Raw genomic sequence first — 21946 nt, 5'->3', positions numbered from 1 at the left:
TGTTCTTAAAAACATTGAGATAGGAAGACCTAGAAACAAACAAAGAACTTAATACCTGCTTTATTATTATTATTATTATGATGAATACATCTTGTATTTGTGGATAATTTGTGATTATGCACATGGCTCCCAATCTCAGTATTTCTACCGTTAACATCTGGGGCCTAAGTAGATCCCTAAGCTCTTTTCCTGGGACACAAATTTAATTATTTACTTATGACTGGCATAAACTGTTAACAGTTGTGGTTCAGTGGATTTGGAACAAGGGGAGGAAGAAATATGCTGTTACACTTTTATTAAAAAGAGTAGTGTTTTACTACTTTAAGGAATTCCTTCATCCTAAAGCAAGCATCCCCCAAACACAGACTGTGTATTTTAAACAAGAAATCCTGGGCCTCAGAGAAGAGCTGTACTTTACACAAACCCCTCCAATTTAAAGCCCACTTGTGTTTTCAGTAAAATCAGAGTATTTATTAAAGAATTAAAACAAATGAATTAAAGAAAATTATGGTAGAATTTTATACTTTTACAGTTCCAGTATATATTATCAATTTGAGAAGCTTTGAGGTTCTGGGGTTTGTTGGTTTGTCTTTTTTTTTTTTTTTCTTTTGTTCTCCATTTCTTAGCTTAGGGTTTGTTGGCTTGACTTGTTTTTTCTATTTTTCCTTTTCTTTTTTTCCACCCCAAAATTGCCCTATACTTGTTTGCAGCATGATCCCAGTTCTAGTTTTATATTTTTGAAACTACGTAGTTAACATAATGACTGGTTATTTCTGAAAGCACTACTGGATTGACTGATCCACCAACAGCAAACTTAATGCTTAGAGAGAGTAGGAACAAAATAACATGTAACATTGAAGTATATTCTTAGTCACATACATAAAATGTTTACAATCTTCTATTTTAACATTGACTAATCAGAACATTAGGAAATTGGTTTGCCGAATTAATGAAAACCATACACGCTTATACTACCTCTGTATGCAAACAGGTATTTCATAAGGAAGTAAATGTGTCGCTGGGCATCGGCAGAATGTGCTCTTAACATGAAAAGAGCTCAACTTGAGTATCTGCTGATAATTAATAGTTAGTGTACAGCATGAAAACAAATGCTATCACAACAATGTAATTCCATCTGTTACCTGCTCCCTGCTTCTCCCTAATATCTGCTACTTTTCAGTATCAGTTTTCTTGATGATTTTAACCTTGTGTGAAGATTAAAGAGTTGCCTACAACTATTATTAGCATATGCAGCATTTTCAGCTGTCCTTCTCTGACAGACTTCTTCATTAGTTTTTCAAGTGTTACTAATTTCACGGTAGTAATAATATTGTTGGACCTATACAATTTAATCATTATCTGGTATTCCAGATCATTTCCATATTTGTGAAAATAAGAACAAATTAGGAAATACCAGTGTGCATCTTAGACCACAAAAATACAAATAAATTTTGAAAATCAATTAGACTTTTAAAAGTGAATGTTGACTTGACCCTGTAGTAACATTAAATATTGCTTCCACAGGCAATTATAAAAACTCGTGACTGTTCATGCTACCCAAAATGGTAAACAAAGCACTAAAATGAAAATCTAGATAGAAAGAAAAAAAAATTGAACCCATTTGAGTGGCAATATTCACAGTATTCTCTCTTTATTTTAGGGTATTTTCACGTACAACACTGCATATTTTCAAACTCCTGAGAAACTTGGAAATATTGCAACTTATTTGAAAATTGAAAAATATAAGATGATGCTATTTTGTAACTCCTTTTGGGCTACATCAAGTACATATTACAGGGAAACGTAAATAATTTGTGGTCAAACAGGATATTAAAGTCACAGCATTAACTGCACAACCCAAGCAAGTTTAACCATATATGAACCATATTTAGAGCAAGTTTTCCAGCCACTTCAAACACTGAGACACACACTGAAAACCAGTCACTCCCAGGCATCAACATGAGTTTTATTTTGAATACCAGGTCTAATAAAAATTTGAAATATCTAATGAAAATCTATGTAACTTCAAGTTCTGAGCAATTTTTTTCTTTCTTTCTTATGTCTTTACATTATGAATACAAAGCCCTGATTTTAAAAAAGAAAATGTGAAAGAAAATTGAAGTAATCAAATAATGCTCAACCAGCAACACCTGAAAACATACAGAAAACCACAGACCAGATTAAAGTGATTTCCCTGTCAATGCCCACATTAACATTTCACTTTGAAGAGCATGGTTGATTAAGTAGTTTTTATTCTAAAGTCAGCACACAGGACTGTATTTGCACAATTCACTGTTTTATGAAGGTCCAACAAAAATTTATGAAGGTCCAAAATCTCTAAAACATCCTTAGCTAATGAAAATGAAACTTTTGAAAACTCTCCCTGCTCCCTAAAACCTGGGTGAAGTGTTTACATGTTCTCTGCTTAGCAAATGATTTCTGCTCACCGGTAACTGGTTTGTAGAGGCAAACACATACAGCTTGGTGGTAGCTAATTACTACCTGTTACATATCTACACATAACTAATCAGATGAGTTTGATCCAAGATTCATATTATAAAAAGCAACTGAATTTGACTACATTTTTGGGGAAGAGAAACAGAAATTATGCACCAAGCAGCTCTGTAATGCCCACAAAATTCAAATACTTTATTAAAGAGAACTGAACTTGAGTAAACACACACTTACATAATACACAATGTTTTTCCACAGCTACCAGCATAATATGCCCTTAATATGTTCACTCTGATTCACAAAGGACAAAATAAATCCACATCAATAAAGGATTAAAAATGGCACAGGTCAATTCCTGTTAACTCTAGTAAATATCAATCAACACTTTGCCAAAAATAATAAAAAAGTCCTCTCCGATATAGCATGCATGCTTCCATTTCAGTTTTAAAGCCCTTCTGCTGATTCCACCCTAGAACATGGACCTAAGATAACACCTAAACCAGTCATTAGATAAAAAACTTATTTTGATTCCTTTTATGACTTCAAGGAAGAAACTACAGTGGACACTTGCCTTGTTCACAATTAATTTTGTAAAAACTCTTGCCTTAACTCTTAGGATTTACAGAATTAGACCACGTCAGTCACCCAGTATTTTTTAATAGAAGTAATGAAAGGCAACATAAAAGTTATATAAAAAATAATCAAGAAACCTTCAATTTTGTTTTAGATCAACTAGATAAATCATCAAGGTAGCAAAACTAAATCAAATTAAAAGAAAAAATTTCAAAGCAAGCAGAACTGTTAGAGGGGACACTTCACAGACTCTTACAGGCCTGTTAAAAGCTGTAACATAAAGACAAACCACTTGATTTTAAAATCTGTATCACTACTAAGATGTTCTGCTTATAGTCTGTAGAGCCATATGCAATTTAAAAAAACCCAGCCAAACAAACCCCCAAAATGCATACTAAGTCTAAATGTGAATCCTATCCTTATTCAAGTTCTTGGAACTTCAGTCATAAATTGCAATTAAGAGTATGATTTCATCCACAGGAAACCAGTATTTTCAAATCCACTTATTTTAAAGGGCAATTTTAACAATTAAATGCATATTAGTTAATTTGCATGCCATTTAAGCATACCTATCCAAGCACACCCGATATGTCACAAAGATATTTAAATCAGTGCCTCCTGAGTGTTGGTCATATTATGCCATCAGTGAGGTTTTTGCATTTCAACAGGGATCTCTCTTTAAAGACTCAAGATACAGTACACACGTTTTCCCACATTTTGCACGCAATGTATTTGAAATGCATGGCTAAAACCACCCAGAAAACCCCACATCTGCAATTCATGTTGCAACACTAAGGACTATGCCTCTTCCCTCATTGAAAGGAAGTGTAACCTTTATCACGTTTTAGAATGTGCCAAAACTTACCCCAGAGGCAACATCTGAGCGCTGCCTAGGTCAGTATTTTTCTCCTGTACAACTGTACAGATGATAGAACTGCAAGTCCTGAATGTCTACTGCTAAATACTGTACTGGTTTCCCTGGCTCAGAAGGCCTTATTCCATAGATCAACTATTAATTAAAGAGAATCAGTAATGCTTAACAAAGGATTCATAACTGATTACTAGACAAATATTTATTTTTATATTTGTCCTTATCCAAAAATACTAAATGGGTCAAAAGTTATTTGAGCTAGAAACATGATTTTACTTCAAGTTATCATTGACTTAAACTGGAATAGATTCAAGCCCTGAAGCACAACAGCACTTTTTTCCAGTCTCTGTTGCTCACACATCTTCTTGGAGAGAAATAACACTCTAAACCAACAAAAACTTATTTTTGGGGAAAGAAAAAAAACCAACAAAAAACTACCCAGATGATACATTTTACAAATACTAAACCTATGAATTGAGCAGAGAAGAAAACAGGAGGGAAAAAAAGAAAGTTACACATAAAATATATTTACTTGTAAACCAGCACTAGATTTTTCTTCTTTATTTTAAGCTTGTAACAACTTTGTTTTCTTTTTTTTACACTAGGACTATTATTTGACACTATTGCAAATAATGTGATGATATTTTCAGAAATTCTACTTAGTTAAAAAAGTGATTTTTTTTCAATTTTAAACAAAAATGGACTTTGAAGCAAGGATTCAAATTAATTATTACTTGTTTCACGGTCCACTGGGCCCTATTCCTTTCCCCTCTAAGAAAAAAAGGTTTCCCCTCTACAGAAGATCAGCAAGTCAAATTTGACTAGATATAGTCAGATTCTGTGAAAAAGGAGAAATTCTATAAACAGTAAAATACAAATACAAAAATACCTACTAGCCCTATGAAAAGTCTACTTTAGTGGATTTTTTTTTGTCCCAGAAACATAAAAAGCCAGATATACTATAGAGAATTGCAAAGGCTGCATGCTACCATTTATTTTGCCCCAAGATGTAAGAGTCAGAATTCAAGCAAAAAAAAAACCCATGTAAAATGAGCAACAAATGCCTCAGAACTGCAATACCTGCATAAGACAAATACTTCATGTCAAACTCACATTCCACTTCTAAAAAGGGGTTCCAATTTTTGCAAACTTAGATTCACCAATTGAGCAATTATGCAGTATGTGGGTGTACCTTGCATTCGATTTCTTAACATCTGCATTCTGCGTTAAATTCTAACTGTACAAGATGTCTGATAATTTTTCTTTATCTTGAACCTTCAAAGTGGTAGGTTTACCAGAGGCGAAACCACACACCAGAGAATATGAGTCATATAATAAAGAAACAACTCTTTCCCCTCTTCCCCTTCCACCCTGAAGCTATAATAACCTAATGACACTCTGTTGTAAATGTCTTCTTTGGGAATACTGATAGCATGAACAACTTGCAACCAGTTACCCAATGAATGAAGATTTTTTCAGTCCTTGCTGGATCCATAACAAATTGCTCTCAGTAACATTTTCAGGCAAATTAAAAATTGTGCTACTGCAAAAAAGAAATTCCTTACAATATTCAGAATGTCTATGCACTTGCTTTCACGTCATGCATGATATATATATAAAAAACATTCTATGCATGTTCCTACAAATAATAACATAAAAAGGTAAAAATAATCAAACATATGATGCCTATGCAAATTAATCTGAAAGGGATCTCTCATTTGTCTACAAAAGAGTAGCCTCTGTACAAAAATCCTTAATTTTCTCATGATTCCCCATCAAAAGATGGCAATATTTGCATACAAGTGCACCACTGCTCATGCCAGCTACAATAAATACACAAGGAAGCAAACCACCTTACTTGACCACCATTTCCGTGAGTTTCCACTCTGAAGTGCAGTAAGTATGGAAAACAACACTGGGGTAACTCTGCCCTTCTATTTCCTTTTATGCCATTTGCTAAGTGTAGACTGTAACTCCTCAGACTGACATCCTGCATCTAATTCCACATAGGAAACCAGCTTTCAACAGTCTTATTTGACGTGTCAATATGCATAATTATATCAGAAATGTTGAAGATAAGAACTGAATGCAGAAGCAGCATTTACAAACAGCAGCAAATAAATCAGTAACAACAAAACCTTGCACCACTAAAACAGGTGCAACCACCACAGTCTTGTAAGAAAGTGAACTCTGTAATAACACTGACATAAGCTTTTCCCATGACCATCTTCCAAAAAGCAAAAGAAAAGACAACGTTTCAGTAAATCAAAGTGAAGCAACATGCTCCCCCTCAAAGCAGAATAAATCCAGTGGTTTCTGTTCTTACCTTTGTATAGTCAAAGTCAGAAAGAGGAGCTATACTCTTGATGTAGTCCATTCGAAATTGGTTTTCTGGGTTGGCCAATGGAACTGGGGGTATTAAAGTGCTCATAGCTGAAACTATAGTCTGGAATTGGATAAAACAAAAACAAACACATTAATCTGGATAAATCTTAGGATACAGGATCAATAGAAGATAATCCAATCTGATCAGCAAAATGGGATTTCTCTCAGCACAGTCTTGGAGAGCACAATCCTTATCATTTCCAGTACAGCCAAGCATTTAGAACAGTATAAAGTGTGTTCTTACCACAATCGCATCTTTAACATTTTTCCGAATATCCAGTATTTTCTGTTTCTTTTCTCTGCATTAAAACAGAAATATTAACACTTTGGTTTTTTTTCCAAAGCAGTTCAGTCAGTTGCATTCAATTTGCTTTTTCACTGATCGCTTGTTTATCTGCTCTTCAATCATTGTAACATATTAAATGAAAAGAACAGCAAGAAAAATATATTTTTCCCCTTATCCCTTTTCTTGCATAGTACGAAGAGCAATGCACATTCATCCCTGCTATTTTTTTTTTAAAGCAGACAATCATAGCCACATCTGCAAAGCCTCCCCTGATGGAACTGGAAGTCGTTCTTTCATTTCTACAGCATGCTGTAAACATGCCTTAAAATAACAACATGTAGTTAAGGCGAACAGATATTTAAGATTAATACTATGGATTAATAATAATTTCTGGCAAAGAGTTCTTCAGAGAGAAAATGATGTAGCCTCAGAAAACAGAATGATATCTAGCAAATGTGCAAAATTAGTTTCAGTTTTATGCTAACCTCAATACCGGAAAAGAGCAGATACTGTTGTAGTCACCCTGAATGTGACTTGACATGTATTTTTGAATTATGGACAGATGCAATATTTGGTTATTTGCTTCTATGTAAAAAGTAGTCGCCATGTTGTTGCTACACAGGGGCCTGTCAAGTGCTGCAGTAGCAACAGTGTAAAATACAGTAGAGGGGCCAGAAAGAGAAAATGCAAATACACAATAGCAGTAATTTCCTTATCCTCACCCCCTTCCTCACTCAGAACGCAGTGTCAAGCCACCAAAACACAGGGGATGAGGAGACATTTCCTAGCCTACCGTGTGTTGACCTGTTTCCAATATTTAATGAAAAATAAGTCACAAAGCATCAATAATTCTTACTCTGAATTAAATCCATTGACATGTAGGATTCGCATTTGTTTCACAATAGTGCTTTTTCCTGACTCACCAGCCCCTAAAAGAGAAGGAAGGAGAGGGAGAACATTGTGATACACGGTTCAGGCTGGGGTCTCAGGGTGGGTTTTGGTTGTTTTTTGGAAGCGACAGCATCTCCCACCTCCGGCAGCGCTTCTGTATGCCTGCATCCATGTGGCTCAGGCGCTGAGCTTCAATCTGTGGACGTCTCGCATAGCGCTCGATACAACAGCCTACATTCTTCATACCTAAGGCGCGCACCACATCTCCCCTCTCCGCAGATACCCCTCTTCTCCTCTCCCCGTCCCCCACCTCAGCCCCCTTCCTCCTTACCCAGCAGGAGCAAGCGGTGGGTCGCTTTATAAGCCAGCCTCTCTTTCTGCAACTGCTTCTCTATTTTTTTGTTGGCTTCTCGCTGCGCTTTCTCATCGATACGCTGATCCTCCGTTTTGCTGTTGCCCAAACACCCCATAGCCGCCTCTTAGGATGGATGTCAAATCCTTGCCTTCACAGATTTAGTACTTACAAGGGGGAGGAAAGGGGAAGGGGGAAGGGGGGGAGGCAGAAGACAAGTCTTTATATCCGTGTGTCCCTGCGACGGTTTCTCTTCTCTTCTTCAACCCCCCCCCCCCCCCCCCCCCCCCCCCGGGCTCGCTCACAGAAAATGGTCTCTAGCCGCTCTCCGAGCACCGCGGAGTTGGTTTGCTCGCTCCCCACAGGAGATGCGGAGGGCGGGCGGCGGAGGTGACCGTGCCCCGGCAGGGAGGGGGTGGAGGGGGAGAAATCGGTGCAAAAATGCCTAACATGCAACGAGAGGGAGAGAAAGGGCTCCTCCTGGAAACCAGCCGGGTGCCGCTCTCCTCTCTCCCTCCCCACCGCGCACACAATCCCTATATTTCTCTGTAAAGGTCTATTTTTGTCTTCCTAACTCAGCACTGCCTCTTTCTGCGAGACCAGGAAACAGCTCAGCTAGAAGCCCTACGCGCAGGGAAGCCGAAGGAGAAAGGTAAAAGCCGGACCGATCTACCTGGATCCTGCGGGGCCGCGGACAGGCGGCGGGGCCCCGCCGTACCCCCGCTTCCTGCTCCCGGCACCCACCCCCCTTCCCGGGCCGGACAGCCCCCCCGCTGCCCCCCGGGCCGTCCCGCACCGCGCCCCAGCGCCGCCGCGCCCGCCAGCCTCGGCCCTTGCGCCCCGGCTGCGCTGCTGCCGGGAAAACCTGGATCTGGCATCGCCTTCGCGGGACCTGTGCGGCCTCCGGGCCCAACCGCACCCCCATCGACACCCCGGCCTGCGGCCTGGCTGCCCGGGAAGAGGAATGCGCGACGCGGCACCCCAAGGCCGGGGGTCCCAATTTAACCCACGTTCCTCGGCGGCACTGGAAGACCTGGCTGCGGGCAGAGCAAGGCTTGGCACTCCCGGGTCTGAAATGCCAGGCTGCCACAGGTGATGGCTGCCATACGGAGTGACCGCGGGCCTGCCGTGAGGGCATGCTGACCGCACCCAGGGGGGCAGATGATGTACGCCTATGTAAAATGCGCGCACAAGCAAAACACCATGTGGAATTGCTAATAAACAGTGTCCTCTGCCACAAGTTGTCACAGCAGTACATAGGTGGGTTTTTCCTTTGACTAGTCCAACCTATATCAGCTGAATGAGAAAATGACGCTGTCTTGGTAACTCACAATTAGATAGATTTTAATACCACTACCACAACAAATCTCAACAACAAACCCTATGTTTGTTTCTTCATTTACGTCCATTTTAGGTCCCAAAATGAAACATCAACTAGACAACATTACAGGTATTCCTTCTTGCTTCCAATCTCTCGCCTTGCAAACTGGCATCACAGTGCAAAAGCAGCAATACAGCATCTGGCTCTTCCTGAACTTCCACTGCATAGAAACCACCTGTACTACTCAAACGTGATCCCTGATTTACTGAGGCACAAAAGTGATAGAAAAAAGGTGGACAGGACACCTCTGAAGTGCCACAATATTTTCAGGCTTTATCTCCAAGTATTACTATTACCCCACACTTTCAAAGATGGGTTACTGAAAAATTACTATTTTTATAGCCATGTATGTGTGCAAAATCCTGATCCTGACTAAAATCAAAGAGAGACTGCCATCAACTTACATAAACCAACATATTTTTATCTAAAATGTCTTCATTTGCATGTGGCAAAAAGAAACTGATTTTTATAAGCAGAAGGATTTGGGTTTTTTTTTCAATTGCTCTCTCAGGTGGGAAAGTGCTGGACTGGGGAAGAGGAACTAGTACTGTTAACTTTGAGTGCACACCATAGGATGGTGAAAAGAAACAGGTAGTGCTCCACCTGTGGCTGGATATGTGGAGTTTTCAGGAGACTACTGATTTCACGTGTCAGATACATATTTTTACGGTACTGCTTGATACAGACTCTGGAAGTTGTTTTAGCTTTCTTCTTACACAGGTGAGGGGGGGGAGGGCAGACCCACTACAGGCAAAATTTGACAGGATCGGTCATAGAACCATAGAATGGTTTTAGTTGGAAGGAACCTTAAGAGATCATCTAGTTCCAACCCCCTGCCATAGGCAGGGACACTTCCACTAGACCAGTTTGCTCAAAGCCCTGTCTGGCCTGGCCTTGTGAGGCCAAAATACACATTTTCAAGTGTCACCAAATTGCATTGTTCAGGACAGACATTCTCCTGTCAGGAGGGGCAAAACCTGCAACAGATACAGGTAAGTTTAGAAGCACAATACAGGGTGTTTTGGGAGGCTGTCAAACATAGGATACACAATGAATGGCTTTCATGAAGAGCAGTCACGTCTGCTCTCTGCTGCAGCCCTATGAGGGCTCAAAACAGGCTTGGCTAGAAATCACTAACTGGCTCTGGCTTCTCATAGTTCTTCACTGTCAGAAGCTGTAACTTACGATGCACAAGATGTGCATGGCCATATTTATTTCCTGTGTAAATACCTCGGTTTGGGACCTAGATCTCAAATCTGGCTAATGTCATTTGGTCCAAGAAGCTGACTCTGCCTTGTTTCTTCCCCTCCTCTCCTCAGCAGTTTCTTCCTGCACGTACTAACATTGGGATTTTTGGTGCAGATTTGTTCCCAGCTCTGAAAAGGCTCAGTGCCAATAAATAGGATTTGACAGGATCCTGGTATATCCTGCTTTTACCTTTCTCCAAAAGAGGGAAAGTGTTTCTCATTTCCTCTCTCCCCCGTGAAAAACCCCATAACCCTTCTGGGTCTCTTCCTCCTGAGAAAAGATCACACAGTTCAAGAATGACATGCGCAAGCAACCTGTGCCCAGAAAGAACTTTTGGCTGTAACCGTATTCACAACCCTCCCTTTGCTTTTCCCAAATACAGCACTTACCCTGATGCATTTGAAACTGTGAAATCCTGGAAGCAATAAACACAAGAGCAGCTTTCACCCCTGTGGACACAGCAATTGTTTTGTTTTTCTTTTCCAGGGAGAAATCACAGCTATCACGTATGTCTCCTCTGCATGCAGATCAATGTATACTGTGAGCATAATCCAAATACCTGCCTCTATAAAAGGTTTCAGCAATGCTGCTTTACCAAACCAACTTCTAGTACAAATCATAGATGTGAATAAAAACAAAACCCCAGGCAAGAGAAAGGAGATTCTTCCTGCTCTTCCCCTTTCTTCCCAGACAACCAACATGGCATCCTCCTCAAGTTACTGGTCCTGAAAACGAGGTATTTCACATTGCTCCTGCCCCATCGGATTAGGCAACATATGTATACATACATATATTTACATATGCACATATATAAATAAATATATATAAATACACACTGTGTGCAAAAATAAGATTAATCTTCTGCTTCATGCTCAAACTTGGTGTCCCACTGTGAAAGCAGGCAATAAACCATAAGTCCCCCTGGAGGGAAACTGGAGACACCTGTATTTCCTGCTTTCCTTTATGAGTTCCCACCTCAGGTCACATTGTTTATGAGCCTCAGGTTGAATGCTGGGGACCCCAAGATACTTCCACAAAGTCCACATCTGCACTCCTGAATGGAAGAGAATTGACCACCAGCTGGAGTAAAGTTCAAGGGAACAGGCATACTTGGGTTGCCACCCTTGCCACAAAGTCAGTCTTGTTTAACATGCTCATTCTGTTTGGGCTAAAGAGGCACAAAATCCCAGCCAGCATTAATGAGGAGTTCCTACAGATACAGCTCAAGAGATCTGGTTGCTCCTTGTCCCTCTCATCCTCAAGAGGACTTACACAGAGCTTTTTCTTGCAAACATTAGGTAGAAGTGGAGACAATTTCTCTACAGAAACGCTGCAGATCCTTTGCAGGCTATCTTCCCTTTACACAGCCTCTATTACAATTCTGGTTCTGCTTCTCAAAAAAAGAGCAAATGGAAAGACTTCTGTAAACAAAAGCTTAGGGGGGAGCTAAGCAACTGGAAGAGATTCTTCCTGCTTCCCACTCTTCCTGCCTCAGCTTTCACTGAGGTCTCTGAACTCTCTGCTGACACCATCCTCAAGTACAAGCACCGTGCTAGGTGTGTAACACTGGCAACCTGACCTGCTTCTCCTCACTGATGTCTCTTTTTCATGTAGTCCACTGCTGCACATCAGGATACGCAACTCACTAGTTCCTGTGTTTTTAACTCCACCTCATCTTCAAACCATGGTCTGAAAATAGAAGAATGAGTTGGTATTTGTTTAAGTATTCAAGAAAAAGAATTCTTTTTTTCTGGTAATATATTCTTAGTAAGGTTCTTCTGCAGATGTCTTCTGCAGATGTCTGTTCTGACTTCTCTCCAGATGTAAAATATTGAACACAAAAGTATACACCCTTCCTGGAAGACCACATTTGGATTTTTATAAGACAGATGAACAAGGAACCAAAAAAAAAAAACCCTAAACCAAAACCCCTCCGACTGTATCAAAAATGCTGACTCAGGGTATAGAAAATACACAGCACATGCTTTGTAGAAAAGTATCATGCTAAGGAAAAATTTCACCTTTATCCTTTTGTTTAAATCCATGACCTCAAAAAAGTCATTAAAAGAATCTGAAGAGAAGCTCTTCTGTTTTAAGAAGCAGGATGGGAGAGATGCCAGAGAAGGTGAGGTATGCATTCCCACAGTGACTGTGGACCTGAGCCTGAGCTGACTTCACATTTGTGGCTTAAGGACAAACTCACTGATGCAGGAGAGGGTCAGGCAGTGCTGAGGGGCATGGCAGTGCTCTGAGTAGTTCCCCAGCTCCCTGACCTAGTTTGCTGTCCCCATTCCCATGCCATACTCCTTCACTTGGCAGCTGCCACCATGTAACTCACCTGACAAACCAACTTACCCTTTGCTCTCCCACAACTCCCCCCATCTCTGTAAGGCACGGGCAAGCAGCAAAAGAAAGAGAGAAAGCAGATGAAGTGATGTGGTAAAAGACTATAGACTAAAAGTAATAGGGTCTAAAAAAGAAAGTTTTCCAGAGAAATGCTGCAAGCAGCAGTCCACAGAAATGACGACAATAGACTTGTGCCCCGAGAAAGCATTTGTGAAGGGAGGATTAGCTCCAAGAAGCCAGATGCTCCTGGGAAGCCTATGTGGAAAGCATCAGGTGTAAAGCAGATTTGCAGTATGATTTTGCTAAAGAAAGAGAACAATCCTCTTTGAGTCAAGCTAGTTATTCCTTATCCAAGCTAGTTATTCTTCACCTGCGCTCCACAAGAAAGCAGGGTGAAAGGCAAGTCTCTGCTCTGGCCAGCCTCATCATCTCAGGGTTTCCATTTAGATGTTTATTGTAAGATAATTCATGTATTTATTACTTGTTCTTTTCTGACTAGAAATCCCTTTCTATGAAGGCAGAATCTCATGGCAGCACCACACACATGTCCATCTGTAGGTACCAAGGGCAGAAGCTGCTGATTGAAACTAACATAAATCCATTTAGGTTCTAATAATGTTTAAAAAACTAAGTAACAATACTGTTACACATTACAGTCTTACATATTACAATCTAACACTGTTAAACAAAGTGACATTGATGATTTTCCAATAAGCAAAAGGACACCTTCTTGTTTGATGAATTTGCAAAACTCTGTTCTGCGTTATCTTACATTGTTAGCAAAGCAGAAGGCACTTTTCTGATAGTATCCCAATTTATAGGGAGTTTCACTTGTCTGGGCAATCCAAGGACACCCTCCCCCCACTGCTCTCTTGAACTGAATAAACAAAGTAATACATTCACATTTTAATGCAATAGAAAAACAGTTCTATTCAATTGCTCAGGATAGTCTTGGAGATTAAATACGTTAAAATAAAGCTAGGCAAAATATGCTGATATCAGCCTAATTTAGAATTGAATTCATCAATAAATAAGTAAGTCCTCTAGAATTATAGATGGAGTTACTGCTTTAAAAAGGGAGGAGGAATCTATATAGGAGACCTGTCCTGGATTCTCTGCAACATGCTGACTAAGACCTTCCACAGCTGTTAACAGCAAAGCCAAATCGTTGATCTTCAGCTTATAAAGGGTTTTGTATGTCATCTAGAATTTTGCATTTAATCGTAAATGCTCAGGTCAACTATCACAATCTCCCTATTTGGACACAAATGAAAAACTGTGGAAAAAACAATTTGTGAGACACTGAACATATGTGAAATGTGCACATACTAACTTCACCTTTAACTTTGAGGCACATGCCTCAGCAAAACACTCGCAGCCACAGCATGCCTGCCTCCACCCCTATTCATTAGACAACATTCTGCTGAGCCATAAACACATCTGATTTTGACTTGTGCTTGTATCACCCCTCTGTCTTGATATAAATGTCTTGATATATTCTTTAGTTTTATCACCGTTGATTAACTCCTCCGCTTGAGAAATTAAGCCTGCTCTCCCAGCAAATGGCTGATATTTTTTAAAAAAGGAGGTCTCTACATAGTTAAGTTACTGACATTCAGACTCAAAATTATGCTGTTTTTTTTCTGAGTGCCTGCAGTTAATGGTCAATGGTGTCTCTCAACAGAAAATTTTCACAAATAAACATAATCCTTGCATACAACTGCCTTAACATGAATCAAGCAATTCTACAACTGCAGTTGGTGAGTGCACATTAATTCAACTCCAATACCCAGAAGCACTGGTAAGTTCATAGCAAGTAAGACTGTTTCCTAATCCTCTTTAAGGACCCCAACACGTAAATACACACAAGAGTGATCAGTAAAAACTTGCTTCAGGAAATAATGTTGACGAGACGTGTAGCCTCACACACTCTCACACTGATTTACATCAATAATATTAATTGCAGAAATACAGCTTTTGCTTGACTGCGTAAGTTTGAACTAGAAAATACAGACAAAACATCAAAACCTACACAATAACCAACCATGCAGTGGGTTTTTTCTCCTCATCCATCTTTTCTTAACCTATACACTGGCTTGCAACAAATATTTATTGAGTCACTTTCTGCTTGGCCATTTGTGGTACAGATCTTAAAGTTCCCTATAGGTATTTCTGTGGTATATGTGTAAAAAGCAGATGAACTTTTGGATTAAACAGCTATCACATTTTTGCTCCTAATTAAAGAGCCACGACTTGTTGACCCAAATGGTCCTTCCCAAAACCAGGTTTACGTTGCAAATAAACTTCTACACTTCTATAACACGAATTTATGTATTTCTCTGGACATGCAAACCAGATAAAACTAAGCAGATAAATTACTCATATAGATGACTGTTTTGCTTGCATACCGATGTGGGAGAGGGGAAAAACAACTGTAAAGACAGTGTGACCATTTCCTGGGAAATAAGTCTATCTACTGTATTTTTCTTTTAATTCTTTTATTCACTTACTCTATTCCTGTCTAGTCTCGAAATGATGCTGCTAATCTGATTGAACCTTTATAGCATGAGTTAATGAAATTCAAATCCATGTGATTTTACTGACCCTGTTTTCACTAAAAAGTAGTATTTTTTTTCCAGCACCCGCTGGCCTGTTTGTGTAACATGAATTAGATTCTTTGGAGCAAAAATTTAATTTATCCTAAGGATCAAGAGTATGGATGAAATCTCACAGGATCATTTCACTTGGGATGAAAGGTGATGAAAACATTGGTGTGTGCGTGAAGGAAAAGGGGGAAAGATTAAAAAGTCCAGAGTACTTGCAGGCATTTTGGAAGAAGTCACTTAAAAATAATAAGTTCCTGAGAAATCTGTATTTTATCACATACTTTGGTAAAGAAAAACTTTGGGTTTAAAATAAAAATGCATAATGTGAGAAAGCTTCCTAAAAAGATTCAGCTAGATCAACAACGGTGTCATGTTTCTATCCAATCTGCATAATTACAGGTACATTTGTTTTGGGTTTGGTTTGTTGTTTTTTTTTTTTTTTTGTATGGAGAGCCATTCTAGCTTAATGCTTTGTAACATCCTTGAGATTTTAAATCTCAGCTAACATCCAACTGATGTAGTGCAACGCTAGGCAGAACTAACACTGCAGTGTCCAAGATTAGCAATAGTACAAATACACAAGTGGTCTAATCCAGCAATCTCAGTTTACGCCAGCTGTTCAGACACTGCACTGTACATTTTAAAACAGTGAGAGGGTTTTAAAAGAGCTTACAGCTGCTCAGAGTATTTAACAACTTACACCACCACTCACTTAGCCAACCAATTTGCCTAACAATCCTAAAACATTTAAAGGCCTTTAAACCTACCCATATGCAAGCTCTTCCTGCTTAGGATCAGCTATAACAATCTACCACCCACATCACTAAACATAATGACAAGATTGTACTTCCATGTCTTTGCAGCCTATTCTTCACAATATGCAAATCTTTGGGAACTGCAACTCTGATCCCAATGCAGCAGCACAAAAGCTATTGTTGTAAGCAATGGCTTAACGTGTCAGCAACACTGTCACCACAATTACTACCACTAATAAAGATATGATCATAATCTGCCAATAAAGGATCATTAAATACATTATGGCTATTGTATCCTTTTACATAGCCATTTTACATGGACACTAACAGGGAACACTTCATTTAAATAAAAATAACCACTATAAATTTTCATTGACAAATCTGTTCTTCACCTTTAGACAGCTTAGGATGCTGCCTGCTCATGTAGGGAAAACCAGCTATTAATAGGTCAGCCTTCCAAAACACTCACCAGAAATACAAACCAGCATAACACTGTATACAGAGAGCTTGGAAAAATACACACAAGGATGTTGTCTGAACATGTAAATGACTCAAAATAAGCTAGGTTAAAACTTCTCTGTGCCATTCAAATGCTTGTGGTCCATACAACAACTTATTTATATTGTGTTTATCTGTGTTTGGAAATGTACAGCTGTCCATTTTATTCAAGAATTACACCCAAAAAAGGCACATAATACATGACAGAAGTTTATTCTATGCCACCCATTTTTTACATCATTTTATTGAGATTGCAAAAGCAAATGATAAAAAAACAGCAAATGCCCAAATTTGAGTTGCTTGTGCATCTCAGACGCTCTTCATGTGCATCATAGAGTACTCCCCTTTGAAAGCTTAATTGCTGCATGTATTTCACCTCAGAATGACCATGAGTTGTCAGAGTGACCACAAAAACAAAACAAAGCAAAATGAAAGGAAAAAAACCCAAAACCCCAAACCAACCCAAAACCCCCAACAAATGGAGGCCCAGAACATATCAAATAAGGCATTCCTCATATAGAGAAAAGTATTAACATTATACTCATAGGAATTCACGGAAGACATGATCAACACTGGTCACCTCCATTCAAGAGAAATGATCACAAGCTGGCAGAGGTTCAGAGAAGAGGGATGAAGATGGCAAGAAAGGACAGTCGGTACCAAAGAATGAGACTAGGAGTGGTGGGATTTATCAGACCAGGGATCCCTGTGATTGCCTATAATGTCCAGCTGAAGCACATAGAATGCTATGGCTTGATTTGTCATCCTGGGCCACAAGGGCTGCAGCACTCTACACAGCAAGGACAGGGCTGTTGGGGCAATGTTTTATGTAGAACCATGGGTCAGGACCACTAGTTTTGCCTGAAAGAAATCAAAGGCATTCCATTGCTTTCCAGAGAAGTACAAGAGAGCTTTCCTGTGAGCAAAGTATTTAATAGAACACAATCTGAACTGTTTCACCTACTTTAATAGCTCTGTCTTAAGATGTAGTGAGCCACATGTAAATAAGACAGGAAAATCAGAGTTCTGAGCCACCAGAAGATGCCGGCTCTGTAGGAGCATGACTGCAGAACACAACAGCAATGCCCAGACTGGTCCAGTGCAGAGATCTAACAACCACCTCAGGAGAAAGAGAGAACCTGAGCATAGAGAGGTCCTTTGCGCTTCCACTTCAACATGGCAAGCTGCTGTTTCTGCTGTGGAAGTCCTGTTCAGTGGTGGGAAAGGAGACAGAAGATGGCAGGCATCCACACACCTTTTGGAGCCTGTTCCTTCTATTGTGTCAGCAAACAATAGCCTCCCCGCTAATCTGTGAATCTCCTCAGGCACTCTTCATGCCTTTACCATACTGCTTCCCCAGCCCAAATTACCTTTTCTGCTATTTACAGCTCTCTGAATGATCAGATTATTTCTCTGCATGCACCTCAAGAAAGTAAGCAGAAAGGAGAAAAAGATGTCACTCTGTTAAGTGCCTAAATTTTCAAGTTTAACTTGGTTACTTTCCATGTGTTGTCTCTAAAACTGTATGTGATTTATAGTATGAGCCAATAGCTGTCTTTTGTAAACCATTCAGAGCACACAGCCAAAGAACACAAAAACCTGATGCTGTGGCAAAATGCTTCCAGTACTGCCAAATTCTGCATTTCCCTTCTTGTGGACTGTTAGCAATTTCAGTTGTCTATGGAAATTTGAATGAGTATACAACTTAACATTACATCATGTTGGAGTTTGCATTTATGGCATGCTGTTCCCATGAACTTCTTGAACGTCCAGAAATCCTTCCTTTCTGTGCCTTCTTGGAATGTGCTAAAAATGAATAGGCTCATTTCGAAAATCCAAAATATTGACAGGCATAAAAATCCAGATGCCATATACCTATTACATAATGGACATTTTCTGTTTGGTTTTGAATTTTACTGTCAGATTTTAAGAACTAAATCTTAGCGGATGACTATCCTAATCGTTTGATACAGACATCACAATGAAAACTTAAAATATTATTCTTTACACAACCAATACTCTGGAAGTATTTGGATTACTTGTAAACTAAGCAAATCTATGCTATATTATCTATATAAAACACCAAAATAATGACTTTTTCATTTTTTTTCAGTTTGCTCTATTCTAAATGTACACTATGATGTATTTTAATTTTTTTTTTACTTGGCACATGGAAACCCTGACACCAGATTTAAATATTATTACAAATTCCAAGCTTATGCTTGGAATCTGTTCAATTGAACACTTTGGGGGTTAACATATTATATTATATTATATTATATTATATTATATACCTCTGATATGGGCCACATAGAAAATCTGCTATAATCATGCATAGTAAACACATGACGTTATGTCCACTAAGTGTTAAAACTGTATGCATTATGCAAAACTGTATCATGAATAACAATTCTAACCAACTGCAGTGAATAGGCCCGAATCTTGTAATGCAATAAATTAAATACGGGGTGCAATGTATCTCATTCTAACACAGATATTTAAAATTTCAGAATTACAAAATTACATTATTACCTAATAATTCCTCCCTTGAAATACCTATTTCTCTTCACAGACAATAAATGGATTCAAGGTGAGTTAAGTAGAGACCTAATAATCAGTGCTCAGAAATCTCTGTGAAATGGAAATAAAGGTTACTAGCAGGAAATACAGCTGAGCAAATGCACGGCATGGCAGCAAGCCAAAATTAGTGTATTCTCACTGACATGTTAATAATTTGGAAACTAAAGGCACAGTAAAGTCAAACTTGCTGGTCACCACATAGTGATAGACCTTGTGCACGTGGTTTAGCACCTCTACTCATGATCAATTATTATTAGTGATATTAATGAACCCACTTCTTTCTTAAGAAAAGAAGTTAATACATATTAATTATTTTCTTCACTTAAAAATGAATAGTTCTTTCAATATTCAACTTGGGCATTAAGCCACCCAATGACCTCAGGCAATGAGAAATTTCATATGGACAAGCAACTCAGATGCTTAAGTCTCATGAAGCAACCTCAGCTTCGCAAAGGTGTAGGGAGTCACTGGAAGACAAATGTTTCAACTGTAAACTACCCTATATCTATTCACAACAGAGATTGTGACGTTATTTTTCTCAAAGCCAACATCTCGACCTTTTAGAGTGTCATAATTCCCCCCCCAGAGTCTACCACAACTACAAGTTAGTACAATTTGAATAAAATGCCTTGTGTGCACTGATGCCAATACATATAAAAATTAGCATTTACCTATCAACACACTCCAGTAAGCCTGCATGTCCTTTAAAATAAAAATGAAAAGCAAGCATCAGATAACAACTTCCTCCTTCTCCACACAGAATTATGCAAAGAAAAATCTAAGGTAATAGGTATGTTGTTGGTTTGTTACTGACAACATACACACACATAAGAATTTTCTGTCTTTTGGTATGAAATTACCTCTTATGGCTCTCATCCCTATACTTACAGGATTATTTTTTCTTTCTGTCAAACTCTTCATCTCTCTCCCAAAAGAAAACCCCACAAGTTTGCTCTGTCCATGTGCCTGTCCCATGTGTGAGTGCATGTTTCTCCATCACATCAGTGGCATATATTGCATGCAAGTTCAGAAGTAATCACCTTGTGAGTTTTCAATTAAGAAATAAAAATATCACATGAACACTGAGTCTGTAAAAGTTTTACTTCATTAGGAAACTAAACTAAGCACCATTCTTTGGACTGAGCTGGAAGGGTAACTCAGAGATTGGCCCTGTTGTTACTGTCCTGGGCACTGCTGGCACAGGAGGGCAACTCATTCAGCCCAGAGTTGCAGCACTGCTTTTCAGGAGGGCAACTCAGGATGGGGTGTAGATCAGAAAAGTGTTTTGATGATGGCAGCAACCGGCTAGTGGTTACCAGCTCTTCTTGGAGCCTCACAACGTGCGAGAGGATTCAGAGTGATAACCAATCCATCAACTGTATCACAGACTCACCACTACTCAAATGCTACTAGAGTATTTACCGTGACTGGTTGAGTTTTTGTGAAGTCTGATGAATATACCAGAAATTACCTTAGCATCCAAGGACTATAAAGTTTGCCTATTCATAGTTATTACTTTTTTTCTCTAAATCAAAACACAAGACAATACTCAAAATCTGTATGTATGTCTATAAAGTGAACAAGAAAATGCATATGCCCAAGCTAAACTATTTTAGATAAACACCAGATTGAAACTTTAAAATTATGAGTACTGCAATCAAATTACAATGGACATTACCAAAGTACCTGAAAGGCACTGAGTATCTTGAAATGTCGGAAAACAAACAATATATTTGTAGATTATAATTTTATTTGCTCAGTGGCCCCTGGTCAGTATTTTCAGTCAGGATTCACCTCAAAATAAGGATGGCACCATTAAAAATATGGTAAGTAGTTGCTCAGAACAAATCAGGAAAGAGCGGACATTCTTATGTCTGTAGGTACCTCATATCTATACAGGACATTTTCAGATAAAGCTTTTTGTAGTATTTTTTCTAAAAAGATATTCGGGCGTTTCACAGAACTTTAGAAGAACCAAAATCTAAATTCTATTTGGTTTTGAGCAGGAATCCAGAAGTCATATGCTAGAATTGTTCCACAAAATGTACCTGCAAACACCACAAGGCCTTCAGTTTTCACAGTGATCCAGCAGAAGTGAAGCTAAATTTGTTACCTCTATGAGAATCCTGTGGAACCCCATAATCCTGTTCAGAGACTCTACTGGCAGGATTTGTTGATTAATTCATAGTCCATATTGTCTCTTGTGATCTTTGGCACCAACTCAAGCCAGAGACTTGTTCTACTTGTTTCAGTCTTACACTGCTTCCACATAAATTCCCATTCATCTTGATAGAAACAACATTTTAATTCTCAATGAGTAATCCCTCTATACAGTACTTTCTTTTAGTTCTACAGTTTTCTTAACTGACTGTGCGTGGCCCACTTTCCACTTTCAGTTTTTGGGCATGTGTATCCTGCCTTTGCTATGACCAAACACGAATTTTCTTATGCCAAGAGCCAAGATACCGTCCTGCACCTCTACATGCATTTTGCTTTGCATTTTTGTTACTTTTATTTTCCCTGCTACTTTTTGAGTAGCTGTCAATCTCAACTTCCTTACTTGTATTAAAGAGTTGTTTGCCTACGGACCCACTTACAGAGCAGGCCTGCAAGGAAGAAGATAGATAGACCTTTAAAGAGTACCAAACCTATGATAATGTGAAAGGAACCACTTGCAAAATTAAGATATCAAGTTCACAGAAACCGTTAATATGCTTAAG

At 39.0% G+C, this 21946-nt stretch overlaps 1 protein-coding gene across 4 annotated transcripts in view; it reads right to left on the bottom strand.

Moving 5' to 3' along the window:
- The window catches only part of GNAL (G protein subunit alpha L), a 192299-nt gene that overhangs the window by 112559 nt on the left and 57794 nt on the right, over nt 1-21946 (bottom strand). The window contains exons 1-5 of one of the 4 annotated variants that reach the window (XM_061448843.1): nt 8678-8820; nt 7792-7963; nt 7426-7498; nt 6528-6582; nt 6225-6344 (exon numbers count right to left, since the gene is read on the bottom strand). In XM_061448843.1, coding sequence (XP_061304827.1) covers nt 6225-6344; nt 6528-6582; nt 7426-7498; nt 7792-7930 — 387 coding nt within the window. In that variant the 5' untranslated portion in view covers nt 7931-7963; nt 8678-8820. Of the gene's footprint in view, nt 1-6224; nt 6345-6527; nt 6583-7425; nt 7499-7791; nt 8355-8556; nt 8575-8677; nt 8821-21946 lie in introns of those variants that run through there. The other 3 variants (XM_061448845.1, XM_061448842.1, XM_061448841.1) reach the window with 3 other exon arrangements.

The sequence above is a fragment of the Pezoporus flaviventris genome, unplaced genomic scaffold, assembly GCF_033815535.1.
Source record: "Pezoporus flaviventris isolate CSIRO_AGI_PZ_B2104156 unplaced genomic scaffold, CSIRO_AGI_Pfla_v1 ptg000007l, whole genome shotgun sequence".
Lineage (NCBI taxonomy): Eukaryota > Metazoa > Chordata > Aves > Psittaciformes > Psittacidae > Pezoporus > Pezoporus flaviventris.
This window is presented reverse-complemented; position numbering and strand designations above follow the sequence as displayed.